Source organism: Lissotriton helveticus, chromosome 5_1 (assembly GCF_964261635.1).
Source record: "Lissotriton helveticus chromosome 5_1, aLisHel1.1, whole genome shotgun sequence".
Lineage (NCBI taxonomy): Eukaryota > Metazoa > Chordata > Amphibia > Caudata > Salamandridae > Lissotriton > Lissotriton helveticus.
Window position 1 is genome coordinate 1,366,113,799 of NC_136065.1, and position 16,968 is coordinate 1,366,130,766.

The window sequence follows — 16,968 nt, forward strand, 5'->3', positions numbered from 1 at the left end:
GCTGCTCCCGAGTAGAGTTCGGCTCCGAGTTGGAGCCTATCCTCAGTGCGCTTTAGTTTCGAGCGCAGCTCCCATGCTTCTGACTGTGTAGCTTGAGACTAGATTTAAGCGCAGTCTGGATCCGTGTGAGCGCTAGACCGGAGATCCCCCCTTATGGGTTTCCTAATCCCAGGGTCCCTCCTCAGCTTGACACAGAAGGATCCACTGCCCCTCGCGCTGGATGCTGCTCCGTAGCTTCCTCAGCACAGAATAAGATTAAATCCAACCTGGGAAGCAGCAGGCGTGGCGGGCATTGTTTCTTCAGCTAACCGTGCTACCCAATCAATCCTCTCGCACACACATGACGCCCAACACTTTAAATCAGAATCATGGAGTGTATGCTGAAAAACACCTATACAAAAATACATACCTGTAGTTAATGTTCCCAAAGATCCCAACATGTATAAATAAGTGACGTTTCTGCATGTCCAACTTTCAATGCACTGTTTTTGTGCTGGTGTTGAGTCCGTTTCTAAGGTGCATTCGATTTGCCAACTAAAGTTAAACGAGGAGCAGGGAAAGATAACGAGATCTGTCCAGGATAACACAGTTGGAATACCAGAACAAGCGCTCGCCAGGCAGCCGTGGTTTATTTTTGCACCTCGCTTTCACTTTAAAGTGAAAGCGAGATGCAAAAATAAACACGCGGCGGAACTTGTCTTTATGGGGCCATGTGTTTCAAACACACAGCCCAATAAAGATAAGAAACCTTTTGCGACACACGGAAAACAGGCGAGCCCGTCCAAGTGGGCCAGCCGAAAAAGCCTAAGGTACACATCATAAAGAGCTCTTTTCCAATGGCTGGTCACCGTTTAGCATAAACGGTGACGCCAGCCAATGGGAAAGAGGGGCGGGGCTTAAAGCCCTTTACTGAAACATTAAATCTTGACGAGCTAGCTGTGCATGTGGGCAGCAAGGCTATCCGAGACCTAAAAAACGAAGGACTGATATATGGACTAAGAGGACGTTATTGGTGGAGCAGTATGGGGACGGGGCTAAAGGGCTCATAAGAAATGTAGTTACTATTTCTGTGTATTGTTTTCATGATTGGTTGCTGTGTTTTCAGTAGTAAAAGAACGAGAAGCATACTCCTTACCTCTGTGTCCTTAAATATAGGTAGAATTTCTTTATTTTTTTTACTGGCTCTTTGGTGAAGCCCTCCGATGTCCTTGCGTCGATGTCGTGCTATTTAAAACTAAAAAATATATATTGTTAAAAAAAATAAACGTTATACATTACTTATTGAGATTTACTTTTATCTTTCAATCGAAAAACAAAGTAACACTATTTCAAGACTGCCATAGCTTCGTTATGATGCGGGTTTGAGTCTAGCGGGTCTTTCTTCTCTCTCTGCGGCAGGCTGTGCAGACAGTCGCGGGATAGTGACGTCACTTCCGGCGGCGACTGTTGGGTGGCGGAGAGAGCGCGGTGAGCCGTGGAGCGAAGCCCAGCATTTCGGGAGAAACGAAGCCATGCCCAAGTGAGAGATGGAAATCAGGGGAGGGAAGGGAGGGTAGGGCAGCCTGGCTGTTTTTAAGGGAAATCCTGGATAGTGGGCTTGTACACGTGAGTTACCTTTTTATGTGGAGTGCCGGTGGGAGGCCTTGCACAGCACCGTGGAGATTAACACGGAACCCCTGTATGGGCGAACAGCCTCAGTCTTTGTGTGGGCGATAGCGAGAATACAAATGATAGCTTTAGTTTTCCGAATGTTGTCTGAGTTTTCCTGTCTTAGTCGTTCGCTCGACAAAGGTGAATGGTCCATTGATATTATTTTAGCTTTCCTCGACTGACCTAATTTCCCCAAATAAAACAGACCACGGCCACCTGTCTAAAACATTTATTGAGAAAATCTCAAAGGTGGCGTCCCCATTCGGTCAATATCCTCACAATGCAAAATTCATAGCGAAAACCCGAATTGACTGAACAAGGATTTGGCCACCAGTGCTGTGCCCGAATGGTAACCTCTGCTGTTTGTAGTTCCTGAACGATCGGTTGTCTCTTACTTCCCTTGGGTTAGCGCACATCTAAAGGAACGCCCTTGAAGATGCGTCTCGTCTAACGACCATAAACTTAATGGTCGTTCCCGTGAACTTCTACTACAGGGCGGAAGCCCTAATTGCCTCTGCCAGATTAACACTGTGATAACTACCGGACTATTCTAATGATCTGTGCTTCCGTACGCACTATGCTTTGCTGTGTAGCTCTTGCTGGTGGGTCAAAGGTCTCTGAAGTAGTTGTGATTTGTGTTTGCCCGCAAGCTTCTGTTCTTCCTCGAGGGCTGTAGTGTAGCTTTCACCCAAGAGACAGTAACTCGCGAGCCATAAAGTTATTTTTCAAATAAGGCATTTTTTTTAACTACAAGGCTTATTGCAAACTCATTGTGTACAACGCAAAACAGCAGAAATCGGCCTGCACTCACGTTTATAGCGTTTATTTGCAGCCCGTTAAACTGAGTGTCAACTCCGTTCAACCGTGCTTTCTCTAGACATCCCCTTTCAGAAATTACAAAATAATTAAATGTCACCACGAGCCTAAATCTTTAAAACATATAGTATATGCGAATTACACTTAAAACATGCACTCGTCCACACCCAAAAGGGTTTCAGAAGCTCAATAACTTATTGGCCCTTACTATCGTGTCATAATCTCTGGTACTATCCTCGTATGCTTTCATGCTTCACACTACACACAATTTATAATTAGTTGGAAACTCTGGATAAGAAATACATCGCAGATTTGGCTTTGTACGCCTGGAAATATGAAGAAAAATCATGGCGTAAACACTCTGCCTTTTTAATCCAGTGCTAGCATGTCTGAGGCTCTTTTGTGGGAGAACGGGTATAATGACATAATCTATTTTCCATACAACTGATTCCTTGGTGAAACTCTTTTGTTTGGCCCTTGTTCCAAGAATCCTACCAGCACAGTATATTTTTTTATAGCGCACAATCACCATTGAGGTTATTCATGTGCTTGAATAGGCATGTGGTTATCACATAGTTATTCAAAGAGACAGGTCTTCAGCTTCATGTTGAATTCCCGAAGCGAGCAGGAGACTCTAATATTCCGTGGGAGGTTGTTCCATGATTTGGATGCTATGTAGGGGATCAAGGGACCTCCTGCTCCGCTTTTGTGAAGGTGGGGAAGGCTGAGTGGCTGATAGTCTGGTGAAAGTGTATGCGGCTGCTCTGGTATGCTGGCCCAGTGTTGTGCAAGGCTTTGTATGTGTGTGTGAGGAGTTTGAATTGACTGCTTGTGAATGGGGAGTCCATCGACCCCTCAGAAGTGGGGTGAGATATGGGTGTGGCATGGGAGATTGGGTATGAGTCTTGCTTCGGTGGTCTGTAGGAGCTGCTTGGAGATTTCGACATGGAGTGCTTTGTCGTAGTAGAGCCTGCATCTGATGAGTGCTTCTGCGACAGTGCGTCTGGTGTTCAGTGGCAGCCACTTGAAAATCTTAAGTAGCATACATAGGGTGTGGAAGCAGGCTGTGCTCAGTGCTTCGACTTGTGCTGTCGTGTTGAGCTTAATCACAGTTTTGTTTCTCAGTGCTCTCCGATTTCTAACGATAATGACAAACGCTTTGCTTGTTCGTGGTGTGCTAATACATCCGTTGCACTGTGTCGATCAGTGCCCTACATAATACTGAAGTACATGGGTCAGGCGAACCAGTCCCTAGGATGTGTGCACTTTTATTGAAACATTACGGGGCATATTACCAAGGGGGGCGATAGACAATTATCGCCGATTTAGCGGCCGTTTTCGGCTGCTAAGCAGCGATAATTCTATCGCGACATTAGCAAGCGGTCGCTACCTGATGTTAGCGACGGCTTATAGGCGATAGCGAGCGGTTTGGGGCCTGCTTTGCATGTCAGCGATGTTTATTGCTAATGACATGCAAAGTGGGCGTACCCAACCAGTTAGCGACTGAAAGCAGTCGCTAACGTCGCTATCACCTATTAGCAAGGCAGGCGTAGCGTTGGAAATATTCCCGCTATCGCCAAAAACCAACCCCTGCTCAGACCAGTTCTTAGCCATGTTATCCAATGGGAGGTGGATAACATGGCTAAGAACATTTTGTCGCTAATGCCTGAATATCGCTGTATTCTCAGCGATATTCACGCTATCGCCGAAAAAATTATCGCTTTGGAGATGAACCTTGCTAATAGCAAGTTATCTCAGCGATAATTTCCGGCGATGCTTAGCGATAAAAAAAATCGTTGCTACGCCTACTTAGCGATAAATATCGCTAATCGTTGGTAATATGCCCCTACGTTTCTTATAATAGTTCCACTTTCATCAACAAATAATTCCAATGTTTCTGAGAATTCAATTACTTCATTTGTTTATTAGTTCATCCATTAAATCATGGAACATTGATTCCAAATTCCATTATGGTATAGACAAAAGAACCCTTTTCATGATACCCAATGCATTTCGGGTCAAGTATCGACCATTCTTCAGGGATCTAGGAAAAAATAGAAAAAAAACAGATCAAACTCTAGTCAGTCATGCCTAAAATAGCCATATCATTGAAATACATAGGTCAAGTGCAATAGACATGCTAGAGCACATGCAGCATCAGCAGATTTATACAAATGAATCTTATGATCTCTCAAATCCCATTGCAACCACATCATTGAAATACCTAGGTCGAGTGAACGGTGCACCAGAATAATGCAAAGAAACACACGTGCTAGAGCACACGGAGCATCGGCAGATTTACATTACAAAGATTGTTACGGTGTTACAGACCACTGTGCAAAGGTTCACTGTGCCGCTAACAGCTGATCGATGTTCTTTTAAGAGTATAATGCTCTGCGCTACAGCCTGATTGTAACTGACCTCAGTTAGCCCCGTACCTCCACTAACTGCCTCCCGCTTACTTACTTCCAAGCGTAAGTGTGCATGCCGGTCAAAAACCAGGCAAAGTATCGTCAAGGCAGCACTTCCGTGTTCGTGCTTTCAAAGTTTTATATTAGCCAATCAAGTTTCAACCATTTCATGTTTAACAAGTCACGTGATGTGAGAGAGCCTCTTAAGCACTGAACTCTCTCACGTGATGTAACCCAATCAGCTTTCATCAATCCACTCTCACTCTGCACATGATCCAGTGCGTGCTCACGCTTCTATCCTATCTACATCGTTGACCTTCTGTGCTAAACTATTCTCAATACATTCATATTGCTTCTTATCTATAGCGTGTGGCAATCGCTGGCAGTTTTATTCCCACCTCAATATAACTAGATAAGATCTCCTAAGTACATTTAGTAAATAAGCATAACAATATTACAATAGCAAAGACCGATCTGTGGGAAAACACAAACTCAATATGTTGTGCAGTGTTCAAAAAAGCAAAAAATAAACAAAAAAAATCACATATCTCTTGGCTCTCTTTATAAAAAGCACACTAGTTCCACTCGGTCATTCATTCCATACAGTTGGATGGAATGCAATTTCCTGATCCAAAAGAATTCTGCTCTTAACAATTGTTTATGAGGTCCATGTCACAACATTGTTAAACAGCTTCCAAAATCGTAAAACTGATTTGTGTAATTTTATGACCAGCCTCCTGCCAATGTGTAGCTACGGTAGACTTCATATTCTTCATTCTAACATTACTTTTATGTTGTTATTCTGATCTTGATCTTTCTTTCGGTCTGTCCGACATAAATGTTGCCACACGGGCACTTGATGGCGTACACAGCATTTTTTGTATCATACGTGCTGGAGTGAAATAATGGTATTTTATTGCCTTTCGTGAGTTGTGTAAATTCATTGCCTACAATTACGTTGTTGCAATGGACACAGTTCTCGCATCTTTGCATGCCTTTTGATACATGTCTCTTAACTCTTTTGCTATTCAAAAACTCTTTAATGTTCTTTGACCTCTGGAACGCAAACGTGATTGTCATCAAATAAACTTTTTTAATCTGGTTCCAATTGAATCAATGCCCACTGTTTCTTAATGATGTTTTTGATTTTGTGAGCTTGCATGGAATATTTAAGAACACAGGCAGTTGGTGATTTCTCATTATGGACTCTAGGCCTGAGTACATTTTCTCTGTTCAGCTTTCCCACTCTTACAATTGGTTATTCAATGATGTTCCTTGGGTAACCTCGCCTCCAATATTTCATGGCCTGGTTATCGATCGTTGCTGCCACCTCTGTGGGATCAGAGGTTATACGCTTTAATCTAATAAATTGAGACAGAGGCAGATACTTTTTAAGGGATTCTTGGTGGAATCTTTTAAAATGCAAACAAGTGTTGCGATCCATTGTTTTAGTGTACACTTTGGTTTTAACTGTGTTATTGTCAATTGATACCAAGAAAGCTATTTGTTGTTTATCCATTTGATGGGTAAACTTGATACATTCATGATGTGAATTCAAGCCTGCAATATTCTTTTGCAGTACATTTTTTCCCCTTTCCAGATGATAAATATGTCATCGATATATCTTTTGAATAACACTAAATCCTATGTCCACTCTAGATTCTGAAGAATGTGTACAGATTCAAATCTAGACATGAAAATATTCGCATAAGATGGTGCCGCCGCAAATTCCATTATGAGGAATCGAGGAATACAGGGCGGTAACGTCCACTGTGCATAACCACCAATCGCCTAAGACAATGCTCGAATTTACTAAATGTATTAAGTTCAGCTTGGATTATAGTCACTCTGGTGCTGTTGGACTTAGCAAACAAACACAACAAGATGATGGGCGGAGTGCTGAAACTTCAAATACTCACCCCCAGTCAAGAGATTTGGGTTAAATCCATTGTTCTTTTACTCACTGTGCCACCCCACTTTGGACCCAGCCATATGCAAATCAGTCTTGACCCTGCTCCCCATGGGAACAGTCCAGCCTGAACTGCCAGGCCCTCCCTGGACTGGAAACCAGCATCCTGGGACCTGTTTCAGGGTATCACCCCTAATGAACTTTAATCCAGTTTCACATCAGACAAAGGACCCACATCTGGGTATACATACCCCATGCCACGTAGGGCGAACATAGCAAACACAGCAAGGAGTGCTTAAACTTTTGAAAGACATCCACCACCCCCTCCAGTTTTTATCTGGGTTAAACCCATCATTCTTTTGCTCACCATGCCACCCCAGCCATATGCAATTTAGTCTTGACCCTGCTCCTCATGGGAACAGTCCAGCTCGATCCGTCAGGTCCTCCCTGGCCAGGAAACAAGAATCCTGGGACCGGTTTCGGGGTATCACGCCTCATCAACCAGGCTAGCTTGAATCCAGTGGCACAGCAAGCAAGGGGCCCACGTCTTAGGGCGAACATAGCAAACATACCTAGATCATGGATTGAGTGCTAAAACTTTTCAAACACCCCCAGGTAAGAGATCTGGGTTGGACTTCTCCAATGCATTTGACACAGTGCTGCACTCAATCGTGAATACACAACTTGAAGTGTGGGGGTTGATAGGTTGGCTCGCAGCTGGATAAAATCTTTCCATTCCAAAATAAGCCAAACAGTTGGAGAGCAAAGCGGCTCTTCATTGATCCAATGTTATTTAATGTCTACCTGCTCCCTTTAGCTTTGATTGTTTGGCCCTATGGCCTTAGGTGTTTTAGTATGCTGATGATATACTGCTGAAGTCCTCCATTGTTAAAAAAAAAATCTGCAGTTTTCTGGTTGCCTTTTAGCTATGCTTCACTCTGATTTTTAATGGATAAAAACAAGTTGTTTGGCATTAAACTCTGACAAATACAGATTTTGATCTTTGGTAGCACCAAATCAATCTGGTTGCTTGGTTGGTGGCCTAAAGAACTTGAGAAATCTTGGTGTCAAATTTGAAAATGCATTAGCCTTCATGCTCTTGCTGCAGAGACTGCCGACACCGGTTTTTCTTTGTTACCGATTTCAAAGATTTTTGGACATCTTGCCTGTTACATCCAGATTGTATTGTGCACACTCACTTTATCTTGGTCTTTCTCATTGTTAAGTTAGGCAGGTGTACTTGGAGCTAAATGCCGCAGCCAGGCTGATTTTGAAGATACCGCTTCAGCAACATACCCTCCTCAGGTCCCCACAGTGCATCCCAGTGAATAAGTAAATTCAATTTAAAAGCTTAGTCCTTTGCTTTTCATTGTATGGTCTTGGGTATCGGATTGAAAGTGTAAAACATACTTTGCTCATCGTGGATTTAAGTAAATCAAATGTACAACTGTTAATAATTGCTAGGATCAAACGGGTGTGGAAAGCTGGGCATTTCCTTGCCCTTCTGGTCTCACAACTTTGGAATCCTCTTCCCATCATTTAATGTGGCATGGACAAGGAGATGTGCTTTAAAAAAATGTACAGCCTAGATTTAGATCTGTTTAACCAATGCTAACATACCGTTATTGTGCCGTCTCCTATTTACTGCAACACCAGGATGGCCGTTTTGGGTTGCTGTCACAAGTCACCTATTCATTTATGTCCCTTTGGGTGTCTATGAAGCCTTTGTCTGTGACCCAGTGGTTAGGGCTGATGTATCTAAGCCAGATTTTCCCCACACTGTGGGGTGTAACCCACCAGTGAGTTGCAATTACATTTTTTTCGGTGGGTCAGGAAAGCCGGAACAATAAGTAAAGGAGCATTTACATTCTGTGTTTATTTTGTCACATTTACCAGGTCTTTAAAGACTGAGCTCAAATGTAATGCTGCGTCAATTTGCTGCGCATTCTTTTATGATGGGCATCAGTGCTTACTTTTTCTCTGACTGCAAAGTGAAAGGAGGTTTTAAAGTGAATTATGTGACAGTATTGCTGGAGTGCAGCGAGTGTGAAACAAAAGGCTGCAGAATGTTGTTTTTAAGCAACACACAAAATGTAAATACCTGTAAATCAGAGTCACTGGAAATATGCGGTGCTGCCGTGTTTATCGCACAGTTATGTATTTTCCACATAAACCATCATCTGCTGCATAATATGCAGACTTTAATAAAAAATGTTGCTTCCACCTCAAACGGTTCAAAAGTTAATGAAAATGCAGCAACACATGTTGCAGCACAGTGGAACAGCTTTTGCAAAAGTTGACTGGTCACCCTTCTGTTCCATATCACTTTGTTTGGTTGTTAAACTGGTACCGAGGTGCACCATATGCCCAGGAAGTGTTAACAAGTGTGAAAATAAGTAATATCACAAAATGTGCTGTACTACACCACATAATTTGTCTTTTCTTGCCGCATGATTTACACAGCCTTGCCACATAATTTGTCCCTCCCCTGCTGCGCAAATGAGCCTACACATATTTATAAATGAAGAAAGCCTGGAAGCGCAACTGCCACGTTTCTAGGCTGTCTTCATTTATATAGATCAGTTAAAGTGCAGGAAAAAGGTGTAACAGCTGTAGTACCGAGTGCTATAGCAGGGCCAGTGAGTGTTGAGACTGGGTCAAAGACATAGCTTTAAAGAATATAATATTCTACTTTTTCCCCCACCTTCTGGTATCTGCATATATAATAACGCACACACGCCTCAAATGAATGGGAAATATACTGTTTTACATTATGAAGCCTCAGTTGGCTAATGTGATCACTACAGATATCTGTGTATGTGACTAGATTGGTGCAGTGAGGAATGGTACTGGGAGCACTGTGAATCGGCCATATATATATTTTTTTGTCTATTTAAAGGGTGCACTTTTTTAGGTCGAGCCTGGCTCAGCGCGCATGCGCTGCTCCTAGGTAAAACAACCTCTTGGAATCACTCAAGACGTTCTTGTGCATGTGTAATTTTTTGTGTTAATTTTTCCTATTGGCCTGTGCGTGCTAAGACAGCACGCAATTGGGCAAAGGCGGGTGCATGTCCCACCTTTGCCAGGAATTGAAGCCGCCTACGGCTTGCGGTTACGCTCAGTGTGCTATCTGTGCTTTCGCGTGCATTGGGCGCATGCGCACCACACCAGGCTTGTTTTTTATCTCCATGTGCCTTTCTCTGGCAAGCAACATGCTCAAGAGGCTTTGCACTGCAGTTCTGAATTTCCATGACTGGGCGAAAATAAAAAAAAAGCTCCACCCCTCGCTGCAGAATGCGGCACGCAATCTGCTTCAATGCAGAACTGGATAAGAGATCAGCCTCCCTGCAGATCCTGATGAGATCCGTCAGCTCTGAGGAACAAGACAAGAGAACTGCCTCCCTGCACATTATCTGCATTTAGCTCTTGTGTAATTACTCGCAATTTTGCCAAGTGATGGGACTGAGTTTGATGTATGCAGGGCGACAGTAAAAGACCCGGAAACATGATCATTGAAGGCTGATTCCTCGGACTTTTCTGAGCTGTCGGCTCTAAAAACCAGACCCCGAGTGCCAGGAGTGCAGTGATGTAGAATGGCGGTATGCAGGCACTCACATGAAAATAAGGCCCGCACATTGCAGGGCTATGTCTGTTTTCGGGTAGTGTACCTCAGAATTGAGGCGCACAACGTTTTTGGTGGGCAAATTGTCAAGTGTTTGCTTCATCTCTTTGAAGCGCAAACAGAAAACGGCGGTATGTGTAACAGAAATGTGTGACCGAAAGAGAAGGGTATGGTTATATAGGAGTGTATATATGTGTGTGTACAGTTCTTTTCTGTCACATGTTGCTACATTTACACATACATTGCATTTCTCCACTAAACTTCTTGCTACAACAGTTTGCAAATTCTCGAAAGGAAATTAAAAAAGTACACAAAGCTGATAAGAAAATAGTTTTATTCAGACCATACAAAAATTTACTGTGCTAGTGTGATGTAGTTTAAAAAAAAAAAAAGGGGGGGGGCCTGTTACAACACCCAAACTGGGTCTTAATGATGTGGGTGGCGCAGTGCATGCAGTGAACCGGTTCACTCGACTTCTGACCTTCCTTTCAGGGTGATTATAGCTCCTCTCTGGGTGTCTGTTTGCAGTTCCCGCAAGTGTTTTATAAAGGGGCACAGTCTCGCCCATCCTTTAATATCTGCAGAGTTTCAAACTGCTCTTATCTTCTCGCAAGATGCTTGGTCATGATGTTCTGTTATCTGTGCTATGTGTAGGGCGCAGTGTGTGAGTCTCCGGGAATGTTACATGACCTGAATAATAGAATGTTTCTCCTGTAAGGTCTGATGGGTGAACCTACAGGTGCCTGCACCTGCTGAGGTAGCTATGTTTATATACAGGTGCTGGACAATGTCATGATGACTTACACCTTCGGTCTTTCAAGCCGCATAAAACCGGTGCCATCGTAGGTCGTTCACAGTAGTGATGTGGCAAGCTCTGGCGGCCTGATATTGTGCTATGCCATTGCATGTAGTATTTATATTTTTATTTTCCCGTGAGTAATCGCGACAGCAATCTATTAATCAGTAGGTACTGTTCACGTCGTGCAGGTCCCAAAGGCAAGACCTATCGGCTATGCCAATGCTTGTTTTTAAATGGGCGCCTATATTATTACCTCTCAAAAATAATAAACATTTGTCCCTGTGAAGCTTCAAGTGGCTCCATTAATTAAAACCTATGCTGGTTCCAAAGCAGCCATTACATTAGGTGAGTAACCAGTTAAACACATTTGCGTTTCTTGTTGAGAAGACATTTTTAGGTCTCGACCTGCCAATGCGCAAGCGCATTGCAGCTCGAGGCATAGAGAGGTGGATCAGGAAAGCTGATCAAGGGGCTTTCGCAGGAGGATTACACACAGTGCCTGCGCACATGCGTGCCATTTGCTCCCCGAGCCGCCTCACATCCACGCGCTTGCCATTTGCACACCAGCCTCGTCACACACACCCTTTGTCTGAGCCTCAAGGCATCAGACTTCAAAGGCTACCGCTCCCCCGCCACCCCACCCCCCGTGCATATCGCGCACCACCATTTGTCTGTGCCTAGCCCTAGGCATCAATCTTCAAAGGCTGCAGCTCCCCCCCGTCCCCCCCGCCACAGCAATGCCAAACGCTTTTTTTGGTTTTTAGAGTTACGAGCTGTTAAGTGCTCTCACGCGCACCACTGCGGAATATGCCATGACTGCACAGACTTGCACGCAGAAGACAGCATTATACTGGCCTGGGTTCTCATCAAGTATTTTACCAGAAAAGTCCCAGCAATGGCTCCGATTTTCACCGTACTCGTCTCCTCTGTGCACATCGGACTCATTATTTCACTGTACTCGACTCCTTCAGAATACACCAACCCGTTATTTCACTCTCACACCCCCACCCCACACACAACCCCACGCACACAACCACACACACACAACCACACACACACTGTCGCCCTCACTCTATCTGTCGCCCTCACTCTATCTGTCGCCCTCACTCTATCTGTCGCCCTCACTCTATCTGTCGCCCTCACTCTATCTGTCGCCCTCACTCTATCTGTCGCCCTCACTCTATCTGTCGCCCTCACTCTATCTGTCGCCCTCACTCTATCTGTCGCCCTCACTCTATCTGTCGCCCTCACTCTATCTGTCGCCCTCACTCTATCTGTCGCCCTCACTCTATCTGTCGCCCTCACTCTATCTGTCGCCCTCACTCTATCTGTCGCCCTCACTCTATCTGTCGCCCTCACTCTATCTGTCGCCCTCACTCTATCTGTCGCCCTCACTCTATCTGTCGCCCTCACTCTATCTGTCGCCCTCACTCTATCTGTCGCCCTCTCTCTATCTGTCGCCCTCTCTCTATCTGTCGCCCTCTCTCTATCTGTCGCCCTCTCTCTATCTGTCGCCCTCTCTCTCTCTGTCGCCCTCTCTCTCTCTGTCGCCCTCTCTCTCTCTGTCGCCCTCTCTCTCTCTGTCACCCTCTCTCTCTCTGTCGCCCTCTCTGTCGCCCTCTCTCTCTCTGTCGCCCTCTCTCTCTCTGTCGCCCTCTCTCTCTCTGTCGCCCTCTCTCTCTCTCTGTCGCCCTCTCTCTCTCTCTGTCGCCCTCTCTCTCTCTCTGTCGCCCTCTCTCTCTCTCTGTCGCCCTCTCTCTCTCTCTCTGTCGCCCTCTCTCTCTCTCTGTCGCCCTCTCTCTCTCTCTGTCGCCCTCTCTCTCTCTCTGTCGCCCTCTCTCTCTCTCTGTCGCCCTCTCTCTCTCTCTGTCGCCCTCTCTCTCTCTGTCGCCCTCTCTCTCTCTGTCGCCCTCTCTCTCTCTGTCGCCCTCTCTCTCTCTGTCGCCCTCTCTCTCTCTGTCGCCCTCTCTCTCTCTGTCGCCCTCTCTCTCTCTGTCGCCCTCTCTCTCTCTGTCGCCCTCTCTCTCTCTGTCGCCCTCTCTCTCTCTGTCGCCCTCTCTCTCTCTCTATCTATCTGTCGCCCTCTCTCTCTCTCTATCTATCTGTCGCCCTCGCTCTCTCTCTCTATCTATCTGTCGCCCTCGCTCTCTCTCTCTATCTATCTGTCGCCCTCGCTCTCTCTCTCTATCTATCTGTCGCCCTCGCTCTCTCTCTCTATCTATCTGTCGCCCTCGCTCTCTCTCTCTATCTATCTGTCGCCCTCGCTCTCTCTCTCTATCTATCTGTCGCCCTCGCTCTCTCTCTCTATCTATCTGTCGCCCTCGCTCTCTCTCTCTATCTATCTGTCGCCCTCGCTCTCTCTCTCTATCTATCTGTCGCCCTCGCTCTCTATCTATCGCACCACCACAGCCCCACTCAGGGGTACCACAGCATCACTGAATGCCACAGCATCACTCGTCGCCACCACAGTATCAATCTGTGCAACCATTCAACAATAACTGGTTCAAATATTTTCTCTCAATGTTTCAAGCTTTATTACAAATGTCACAAAAATATTTCACTTCTGTTCTTGGATTTTCGTCACATAAAATTCACTGAACCCTGTGTCTGGCCCAGAGGCGATACCTACAACCTTAAGAAGCAGATCATCATTAGTGCTGTAGACCTATGCCTGTTATATTCTCCTTCCTTTATTGTGGTAGAACCCCAGGACATGCTTGCAGTATTGCTTTCGCCCTCCGAGGAATGGCCCAAGTGAGTGGAAAAATGAAGCCGATGAGACTCCTCGATTTGGGCATCTTAGCGATGGGAGGAAGACTGGCGTGAGATGGGAGCCCTTGCTGTTAACTAAGGGCAAAAAAGACCACTTGCTTTGCAAGACATTAGCGGAGCAGTTGCAGTAGCACTGGTGCCTAAGGGCCCACTGTATCACAATTATGAGTGTTGATTTAAAAAGTGAACATCCAGGCTTACTTTCCTTGCTAATATTAGGGCAGGTGACACTGTTGCTGAAAAAGTCTGAGAGCTCTTACCCTTTTCAGAAGGGGACACATGGCTTACAAGTCTCATGTTTAGTTTCGATTACAAGCTACAGAAAAGCACCCCATAATTGATCTGATAATCCCATCCCCTCCTAGCTCACCTCTCGCTCCCCTAATCCTTGCCGTAACATTTTTTTTGGGGGTGGGGGGGTGGTCCAACTTCAAAAACTTTTGCATTGGGGCAGGGGGCTCAGAGTAAAAATGTTCAAGGAAGACTGTTTTGCTTGGTGATGCACAAACTATAAATATAAAATCCAATTTTCACATATCATTTCCGTGAAGTATAGTTTTATCAGTAAAACTGTCTCTGCAAATGTAGGTATCCTTCCCAACTGAAATTTGGATTTTTTTGATACAAAATAAAGAAGTAGACCCTTATGATAAGTCTCATTTGTAAAACAGATCTAAAAAATATTGTATGAATTTGCTGGCTTTGCTACATAGTTGGGCAGATTCCCTCTTGTGGGTGGTGAGGTGTCCTGGGCTCTTTACCTTTGGCAATCCTGATGAAGGCGGTCCTTATCCATCAAAACTCCTAGATTTGAATTGAAGTGATCGTTGAGCCACAGACGTATGGAGATGAACAGATCAAATATGTGCAATAGAATTTTTTTAATATATCAATATATGCTCTATTACGACAAATTGTATAGTGTGTATGTAAGACATATATTTTGAAATTTGTATAAATGTAAGCTTTGAAGTAATGAAAAAGCCTTACAATATATGCAACAAAAGGATTAGTAGAACCGTGTTTTAACTGTCTGTATTGTTCTGAGTGAATGAAATATTATGGTATGTGTGTGACTGATGCTATGGAGGCTGTGTGATTAAGATGAGATATGAGTGAAGGAATGTGCCAAAATGGTTTTAATTTTGGAATGTAGTACACATCTCACATTGTTTTACCTTATTTTTCCTAATTGAAATGTTAAAAATGTACAAAAACATGTTTTTAGGTTTCTTATGTAGGAGCATTTGAACTAGTGTCAAACTGTGAATGATACAGAATAGTGAAATCTATACATCAATAATCATATCAGTGTTCACTATTAACCCCTTGCATGCTGATGACGGCCCCCAGCCAGCTGTCATGCACTACAGTGCTCGTGTGCTGATGACGGCTGGGGGCTGTCATGCCCGCGCTGAAATCTGCAGCACAGGAGCAGAATCGGCCCAGCATGGAAGGGGTTAATAAAGACTATTTACCATTGGTTGATCCTAGTTTGTCTCAGCAGCTATACATATATTCGTGTTTGACAAGGTATTGACTGTATAAGTAAGGTTGCAGCGTCTTTTTCTCCAAGGATAGTATTTTTGCCCCAGGTACCAAGAATCCGTATGCAGTGGGTCCTATTTGATATTATGTGCAAATTTTGTTGCCATTTTCGCATGCTGGACTGATTGAACATGAAGATTTGTTTGGGGCTGTGTTTTTAGGGAAAGTCCTGCAGCTGCCTTTAACATTGTCCTTTCTCCACAGATTTTACTGTGATTACTGCGATACCTACCTCACCCATGACTCGGTATGTACATACCATTGTTTGTTATTTATATTTCTCCAGCAAGTATGTTTTCATTGCCAATGTTGCTGGTAAGATATTTTCTTTTTAAATTATGGTTTTCCTGGTTCCTCCTTTTTAGGTTTCGACCTGGCGAAAGGAGCACGAAGTGCTACTCCCAGGCCGAAAACTTTTGTAAACAGTATGGATGTTCGGCACCGCCTCTTTGCCATTGGCTAGCTCCATAAATGGACGCTAGCCATTGGCAAACAGAGGCGTCCGTCAAATCCCGAGGCGACTGGTGGGCGTTCCGGCAATGTTTTTCTCATCCTGCCTCTTTTCTGACGTCATGTGGCTGTGGGCGTGTATTTTTTTTTTTTGTCCCGTGATGTTTTCGTCATTTTTAAAGTGCCTTTAGCCGGAGTGGTTGGCGAGAGCCGCTAAGCGCTTTTGTTAGAACTGATGGGAGAGTATGTGCCTCGAAGTCGGTCTCCCTAAAGAGGAGCAAGGACGCGCTTGGCGGAACAACTCACTGGGCGCTAGGCCGCTGATGCTGCCGGTCCGAGGCATCGCTGCTCCGTGTATCGTTGCTGAGCCCGGAGGTTGAAGGGGCTGGGGGCGGAGGAATCAATGGTTAGGCGACGGAGGGAAGTGACTCACGCTCTATGCGCGCGCATTGTTCTCAGCCACTCTGGCCGCAGTGCCTAACCTCTCCATTCTCTGTTGAGAGGGACTAAGGAAATACTTCTTCTTATTTCCCTATGGTGTCACACTATAAATGTACATAAATACCATGTTCAAAATACTTTACTGTAAGAGGCCTATTGCGCTTGTTTTATCTGATTGTTGCTAAGTTTCAAAGTTCACACTCTCACACCAAACGGCAGACAACGTCCAGAAAAATAGAAACGTGAAAAAGAAGGGTGAGCCCTTGACGCAGCGCGCACTGGAGAGGGGTAGGTAAGATAACTTAACTCTTCACGGCCAGAGCTGCTCTGCTGCTCGCATCTTTAGTCTGAAACTGACCCCCCCCACCCTGTATCACTTGAGGGAAGTGTTAACGCATGCCCGAAAGCATCAGAGCCTCGGTGCCAACGGGGCACACGTGTGTACACCACGAGGCAACTTCTTCATGAAATTGTGAAAATTAGCCATTTCAGAGTTGTGACGCTGTGCAATCCCGCATTGCAAGACATCCGAATTGCAAAGCACGCACCC

General features: G+C 44.8%; 1 protein-coding gene across 2 annotated transcripts in view; it reads left to right on the top strand.

Annotated features, from left to right (window-relative positions):
* The first annotated feature begins 1,386 nt into the window (after positions 1-1,386).
* Positions 1,387-16,968, top strand: part of SNRPC (small nuclear ribonucleoprotein polypeptide C) — a 38,849-nt gene continuing 23,267 nt past the window's right edge. Inside the window, exons 1-2 of one of the 2 annotated variants that reach the window (XM_078644267.1) lie at positions 1,387-1,519; positions 15,732-15,774. In XM_078644267.1, the coding sequence (XP_078500393.1) occupies positions 1,512-1,519; positions 15,732-15,774 (51 nt within the window). In that variant the 5' untranslated portion in view covers positions 1,387-1,511. The remainder of the gene's footprint in view (positions 1,520-15,731; positions 15,775-16,968) is intronic. The other variant, XM_078644268.1, reaches the window with a different exon arrangement.